Source organism: Zea mays, chromosome 9 (genome assembly GCF_902167145.1).
Source record: "Zea mays cultivar B73 chromosome 9, Zm-B73-REFERENCE-NAM-5.0, whole genome shotgun sequence".
Taxonomy (NCBI): Eukaryota; Viridiplantae; Streptophyta; class Magnoliopsida; order Poales; family Poaceae; genus Zea; species Zea mays.
The window spans coordinates 9,248,313-9,255,992 of NC_050104.1; the positions used below are offsets into that span (position 1 = coordinate 9,248,313).

Genomic DNA, 7,680 nt, shown 5'->3' on the forward strand with positions numbered 1-7,680 from the left:
GACCGTCCGGGGTTACCAGGGAAGTTCTCCTAATCGATTCGGCTGATAATGAAGCCGATGCAGGAGATTGGAGGACGCCCATAACTAATTATTTACGAAATCCCAACGTTAGGACAGATAAGAACATTCGGCGTACAACTTTCAAGTATGTTTTGATGAGTGATGAACTCTACCGCCGAACAGTCAACGACGTCCTGCTTAAGTGCTTGGGCCCAAATGATGCTATATTAGCCATGGCCGAAGTACATGAAGAAATTTGTGGTACCCATCAATCGGCTCCAAAGATGAAGTGGCTGTTGCGAAGGTCTGGTTTTTATTGGCCTAATATGATAGCTGATTGTTTCAAGTACTACAAGGGTTGCCAAGTGTGTCAAAAATTCGGCGACCTACAGTTGGTCCCTGCAGCCGAATTGCATCCTATCATCAAGCCTTGGCCTTTCAGAGGATGGGGATTAGACTTTATTGGGGAAATTCATCCTTCATCATCAAAGGGGCATCGGTTCGTGTTAGTTGCCACTGATTATTTCACCAAATGGACTGAAGCCGTTGCTCTGAAGAACATGACGCACAAGGAGGTAATTGAGTTCATAACTGAACATATTATTCATAGATTCGGCATTCCCCAGACCTTGACTACAGATCAAGGGACTTCTTTTATGTCAAAGAAGGTACGTGAGTTTGCTGAATTATATAGAATTAAATTGCTTAATTCATCTCCATATTATGCTCAGGCCAATGGACAGGCCGAGTCTAGTAATAGGACATTGATTAACTTGATAAAAAAGAAGATATTGGATAATCCTAAGCATTGACATAAGATTTTGTCCGAAGCTTTATGGGCTCACATGATATCTAAACATAGTGCTACTAAAGTGTCTCCTTTTGAGCTTGTCTATGGGCAGGAAGCAGTGTTGCCTGTGGAAATAAGTTTGAATGCTGTCAGGTTCGCCAGACAAAATGATCTAACCATCACTGATTATTACAATTCAATGATGGATAATATTGATGAGGTGACCGACAAGAGGGTGATAGCTTTGGGAGCAATAGAAAAGGATAAGATCATGGTAGCCAGGGCCTACAACAAGAAGGTCAAAGCAAAGTCATTTTAAGTAGGGGACCTGGTGTGGAAGACCATCCTGCCTCTAAGGAATAAAGACCGGAAGTTTGGAAAATGGTCGCCAAGCTGGGAAGGTCCTTATAAAGTAAAACAGGTAATATCTGGTAACACCTATTTACTACAAACATTGCAAGGCAAGGATTTACCCAAAGCTTTGAATGGGCGTTTCCTCAAGCAGTACCATCCTAGTATGTGGCAAGATGCTTAAGAAAACCGATGTGATCACATCGGACTAAGGTGCTTTTGGTTTGCCTAGCTCCACCAAAAGGCAGGAGGGCATATGTTTGGCACCAAAATGAGCACGCGGACGGTCCGGCCCTGAGGCCGGACAGTCCGCGGTCCGCACAGTCCGCGCTTGTGGGCCGGACGGTCCGCGCATGCGCAGAGTAGATTAGGGTTCCGAGTTTTGTGCTATGTTTGTTAGCTAGATCCGCGGAATTAGCTCGGAATCTAGTCGTGTAAAGGGTCCAGCCCCCCTCTATAAAAAGAGAGATATACGGCCGATTTGTAATCATCATCAATCGAATCAAACACTTCTATTTCGCATTTTATCCTAAGAGTAGTTCTAGTCTAGTTTAGGTTTAGCCTCTCGATCTCTAAATTCCCGCTTCTCTTCGACTCTACGCTGATTAGAAGAGTCTAGGTCGGCCTGCCGAGCCTAGACATCACCTAGGATCTCTCCTCCCCGACGGGGTCCCTCCCGGGAGCGAGATCCAGGTCGCTGCCGGCGACTTCCGCCGCCCCTGCGTACGCGCGGATCGTCCGCCCCCAGGGCGCGGACCGTCCGGCCGTCAGGCAGAAGACCCTAGCCCTGCGCCAGGTCACGAACCGTCCGGTCCCAGGCCGCAGACCGTCCGCGCCTGACTAGAGAGCACCGCCACGGTTCTTATTAGGTGTTTGACGCTCCGAAAAGGCGTCAACAAATTGTTTAGATACTCTCGTAATCACTCCAATACACGTCAGTTGAATATCAGCTTCAGCGGGCCGCAATCCGCAACTCTGCACTTGGGGTTGGGCTCAACCGAATCGCCCCCGCGCCAGGCCGTTCTCGTCGACGCCGCCGACCAATAAGGAGCCTCGCACGCCACGCCACCACCGCCGCCGCAACCCACGCGATGGCGCCACCGGACTCCATCTCCACGTGCTCCTCCCTTCCCCTCGCCGCTGCGCCCATGTCCGAACCGACCCCCTTCCCCTTCGCTGCGTCGCCGCTTCCAAACCCGCTCGTAGCCACCGCCTCCTTCCTACAGCACCACCTCTCCCGTTTGGCTTCCCACCTGAACGTCCCGCGCCCCGCCCTCGCTGCCGCGGCTGCGCGCACGCCGGGCCCCCAGGGCGCCTCCCTATCTCTCTCTCTCGCGCCCGATGAGGTCGCGCGCGCTCTTACCGGCACTCCCGTCTTCACTGTCTGCAACTCCAGCAACGAGTTCGTGCTTGTCTCCGACCCTGCCACCGGCCTCCGCTCCCTCGGCCTCCTCTGCTTCCGTTCGGAGGACGCCGACGCCCTCCTGTCGCATGTATTCCCCGCTCTCTCGCCACCTGTTTGCTTTGGGCTCCGGTTTTGGATTTTTCACTAATTGTTCGGGAGGTTTGTGTGGTTTAGGTGAGGACGCGGCAACCGGTGCTAGGCAAGGGGGCAAAAGTGGTGCCTATTACACTTGATCAGGTTGGTTTCATTCTGTATTTACACTTGATCAGGTTGGTTTCATTCTGTATTTACACTTGATCAGGTTGGTTTGATTCTGTATGTCTTGTCATTGATCATGTCAATACTTGATGAACATTTTTTTTCTTTGAATTGTGGGTTCTGTAAGGTTTTTATGTTTCGTTTTGAAGTACGAAAGCCAGTCCAGTAATTAGGTATCTTAACTTATTAGCAAGGTGAGAGGTAAGACTTTTAACTAAATTGCACAGCGAAAAGAGTCTTTTCAAACTAGTTCTATCAGGCTTATTGGCCAGGAATTGTGTACGCTGTCATGATTTAGGTAGCCAATTACTTATTAGCAAGGTTATTAAAACGGTAAAACGTTGGAACGCTCATGGGTCAAATTTTGTCTTTTAAACGTTTAAACTTTGTTTAAACGTAGTTTTAAACAACACAGGAAAAATACCAATACATCATAATTTCAGACAATAATATGCAGTTAAATACCAAAATATAGAGATTAGTGGCTTACCAAAACTTCACCCATGAGCTGGATTGAACCTCAAAAGTAACTAATAGACTGGGCCCAAAAGTAGCTAATGGTCTAAAATGCATAAAACACTGCGTTTTACAGTTTAGAACGTCAAAACGCTAAAACGTGGTTTCAACCTCTAATTAGAGTTTTGACGTTTAAACGTAGTTCAAACATCGTTTAAACGTAGTTTTAATAACACTGCTTATTAGCTTATCTTGTTCATGCTTTCATGATGCATTAAGCTTGGTTGACGCCACTGCAGCTTTGGTTGTTTAGTGCATGCATAGACATTGTGTTTATCTTGAACCTGACTGATACTCTATTCAGTGTTATAAAAACTACGTTTAAACGTCAAAACTCTAATTAGAGATTGAAACCACGTTTTAGCGTTTTGGCGTTCTAAACTGTAAAACGCAGTGCTTTATGCATTTTAGACCATTAGCTATTTTTGGGCTCATTCTATTAGTTACTTTTGAGGTTCAATCCAGCTCATGGGTGAAGTTTTGGTAAGCCACTAACCTCTCTATTTTAGTATTTAACTTCATATTATTGCTGAAATTATGATGTATTGGTATTTTTCCTGTGTTGTTTAAAACTACGTTTAAACAAAGTTTAAACGTTTAAAAGTCAAAAATTCACCCATGAGCGTTCCAACGTTTTACCATTTTAATAACCTTGACTCTATTATATGTTTTATAATGCAAACATATATACCTCATAACTTTGCTCTTCTATGTAGGTCTATATGTTAAAGGCTGAAGGTATCGCATTTAGGTTCTTACCCGACCCTCTTCAAATAAAGAATGCACTGGAGGTCTGCTCTTTAATAGTTTTTTTCCCGCTCTTTGCTCTATTATCTTGTACATGGACCTATTTATATTCTACTCCCTCCTCTCTCTATGATGTGAGCATAATTGAGATGCATCAGTCAGACTGCAAATGCTCTTGAAAGCAGCAATGCAATGATTTTTTTAATAATTACTTGTTATTTTATTACAAATACAGGGATGAAACATGTGTGTCCATTTCTCCATATCATGTAGTTAAATGCCATAATATTGACCTTCTTGGATATCATTGGCTTGCAATGGTTTGACGGTGGCCAATCATTTAATTACTAGTGTATTAGCAATATTCCTCTAGTGCATGCAGAAACTCTACATAAATTGTTTGACTTGGCAAAATGCATACCCATAGCTATTGGTTTAACATGTTCCAACATTTCAAAGAAAACATATGTTTGAAGAGATTTTTGTTACTTTGAGCAATCCCAATAATTTGGTCACAAGGTCTGTACATTTGTGGCTTATTGTATGTAAAAAAAGAGTTGATCAAGGGGAGAGACGTCCCCTTGACTTCAGTCTTAAAAAGAGGCCCACCGAACCTGGGAACAGGCAGGAACCTCAATACCTCATGTGCGCACGCTTATTTGGCAGCCGTGGAACTACATTGTTTCAACCAGGGAAGTGGGCACACAACCATGCAGCACGAGGGATTGAACCCTGGTTGAGAGCTCCGCCCCTTTGGTTTCTCAACTACTACGCTATCAGCGTGTCTGCTGGTTTTTTGTATGCCTTCAGTCCTTCACCATAATGCGTGAATCCTAGACATGTGGACATAGAACATGTGAAGTGTTAGTTCTTACCATAGTGGTAGGTGGTGAATCTTTCTGTTCTTTTTCCTGGATGGACTTGTTGGCCTAATGACCTGCAATGATTCTCCACAGTGCACATTTGTAAATCTAAAGTTTAAGTAACACATACTTTTGTCTTTAGTTAAGTTTAGGTAACACATACTGTTGTCTGTAGAACAAGCTAAGTCTTGCATATAGAATATGTAGATCATTACAACCCCCTTGATTATTCTTCAAGTACGAAGAAAAAAGGTTTCTTCATCCTTGTGACATGTATTACCCTTTTTATTTTCCAGATGAAATCGGGCTTAACTGCTTTTGATGGTGTTCCTGTTTTTCAGGTAATGTCCCTGATTTGGCCACTCTAATAATATATTTTACTTTCCATATTGACATTCAATTTTAGTTTCTTGTGAGTCATGTGCGTGTCAATTTGATGCGATGAGTAGTTCTTGTTATGCATGCTAAACTCAGTCAAATACTCGCATGTATTAATTCACTAGGATGGCCACAAGGAAACCCTTCATCTGTACCACAAATTAAGTGTAACCTTAGGCGCTACCTCCATACCTTTGTATATGGAGACACATCCTATCAATTAGTATAAGGTTTTCTTGATTAAGCAAATACCAGTAATTCCTCTTTTGGTAAAATTTAGGACAACCGGCAAATTGTTGATTGATGCCTTGGATCTAAGAATCACTAATGCATTTAGCTATTTCCAAATCTAATATATTATGGATAGGCTCTAGAAGAAAAGGTATGAAAAAATTGAAGCTGTTTAGATTTACTTGCCCATCCCTATTTTTATTGTGAAAATTAATTGTATGTCCATTCTGTTCTCTTTTTTTTTCGAAAAACGCAGGAGAGCTGCGCATCTTTATATTAAGAAGAAGGGGAATGTCCATTCTGTTCTCACTATTAAAGTCTCATCTTGTGAAGCTGTGTAGTCAAATAGTCATGCTGTGCTGTCCCCAACCAAAATCCACTGTTTCCCCCTTTTTTGGAGTTCATTTTATTTTCTATCGTCTGGAGCTTTTAAGGAAGGCGACATCATAACCCTTTTTCTTCATTAATATAAACTGTATGTGGTTTCCGGCATAAAAAAGTGACCACACCGCAAAAAACTACCAAGATAAAGTGAAAATTCATACAAACCACAATGAATCAAACTGCACTTGTTGCATTAGTGTAGATAAAGTAATTGCCAAGCTGATTAGAGTTTCATACATTGTACACTCCAGCTTCAGCTTCAGCAGAATGGTGTCTATCTTTTTCTGGTAGATGCTCCACTCCACACTTAACTTTTGAGTTTGTTGTGCAGTTCCATTTAGTTATATACTATTCTAATGTTTGTACACTAGACTTGTGTTATTTTGGGGGTTCATGTTCCTCATTGGTACTTTGAATCATTTATTGCTGCAATGAAAATGTTCCAAGTGCTGTGCAGTCAGATCTGCTGGTTGTGAAGAAGCAGAAGAAGCGCTACTGTCCAGTATATTTTCAAAAGGTTTGCCAGGCTGCATTTTATATCATGTAGTGTTTCTTAGACCTTGATTAGGTTCTTACCACTTACCTCGTTGTTCAGGAAGACATAGAAAGAGAACTTACAAGGGCTTCCAAAGGTTCAAGAGGGTCAGCCTTATCTAAGAAAATTATGGTATGTAGTTATGTTCAGTTATAGCTCATGCAAATCTCTAATGAAACTAATTTAACTCTTCTGTGTCTATCTTCCAGGTTGGAAGTTTGGAGGATGTCCTGAAGAAAATGGAGGTAGGATGGATATAAAATGGCAGAATGGATATTGCTTGTACAGTTTTACTAGTTCAGCAGCTCTTACCATTATGCTATTTGATTCTGCAGATAAATGAAAGAGATTCTGGCTGGGATGATTTGATCTTTATACCCCCTGGGAAGAGCCTCAACCAACATATCAATGAGGTATCAGCATGATTTTGTTCCACGGTGATAGCTCAGAGTTTGAACAGACTATTCACTTTAAATGCTATGATGGTCAGCCAAACGAAATATCAAATTGCTGCCTGAGCTTTTCCTTTGGATAGCTATTTTCATGGTCAGCTTTGTCAGGGAAAATTAACTAAAGTGATAGAATATGGCTGTGAAACAATTTTCTTGTTGCTTCGATTCACAAAATTAACACAGGTTACACAAGAAGATTTGATGAAGAGTAAGTTGCGACATTGGTAAATCACCTTGCAATATAGTTTCATGAAAGGGGTTATACAATAGAAAAAGAGACGAATGTTTATGGCCCTATTCGGATGCATAGTATATACCATGATTTTTTAAATATTTTGGTTTTCGAATGCTAAGGTGTTTGGACGTCACAACCTTGTAGTTTTGAAAACCATGCTTTTGCTAAAACTATAGTCGTCTTGTTTTTTTAGAAGCTTAGCTTCGTGCTTAAACTGTTGTGTTTGTAACCTCCGTTTTTGGTATGAGTGATATATTTGTATTCCCAAAAATTTGAATTTCACTGCTTTGGCCGATATTTGTCACGAGGATCTAGATCTGGATCCAAAAGCAAACACAACCCTTTGCTGGGTTGGTTCCTTGGTTCCTCGTGTGCATTGAGTGCAATTTATGTTTGTGGTACGGAAGAATGAACGGGAAATACGAGCAGCACAGATTTCATGACTTCTTGGCAGTCACTCTACGTTGTTTTACACACTTTCCGATCTTTAGAAGAGTCCAGAGACAACTGGAAGTCAACATACAGAATTTCTTGG

The 7,680-nt window shown here is 42.0% G+C and overlaps 1 protein-coding gene across 1 annotated transcript; it reads left to right on the forward strand.

The window, feature by feature from the left end:
• Positions 1 to 2,078: 2,078 nt before the first annotated feature.
• Positions 2,079 to 7,411, forward strand: LOC100285408 (tic22). The gene is made up of 8 exons (NM_001158301.2): positions 2,079 to 2,634; positions 2,721 to 2,783; positions 4,037 to 4,111; positions 5,227 to 5,271; positions 6,381 to 6,440; positions 6,519 to 6,590; positions 6,668 to 6,703; positions 6,794 to 7,411. Exons 1-8 carry the CDS (start codon positions 2,233 to 2,235, stop codon positions 6,881 to 6,883), a joined length of 843 nt encoding a protein of 280 aa, NP_001151773.2. The 5' UTR covers positions 2,079 to 2,232; the 3' UTR covers positions 6,884 to 7,411.
• Positions 7,412 to 7,680: the final 269 nt, after the last annotated feature.

What these genes read in the sequence shown, in the direction of transcription:
- LOC100285408 (NM_001158301.2), top strand. Translation starts at nt 2,233, where the DNA reads ATGGCGCCACCGGACTCCATCTCCACGTGCTCCTCCCTTCCCCTCGCC. An exon ending in GTCCAGTATATTTTCAAAAG is followed by an intron (nt 6,441 to 6,518) that starts GTTTGCCAGGCT and finishes CTCGTTGTTCAG; the next exon opens with GAAGACATAGAAAGAGAACT. An exon ending in CCTTATCTAAGAAAATTATG is followed by an intron (nt 6,591 to 6,667) that starts GTATGTAGTTAT and finishes TCTATCTTCCAG; the next exon opens with GTTGGAAGTTTGGAGGATGT.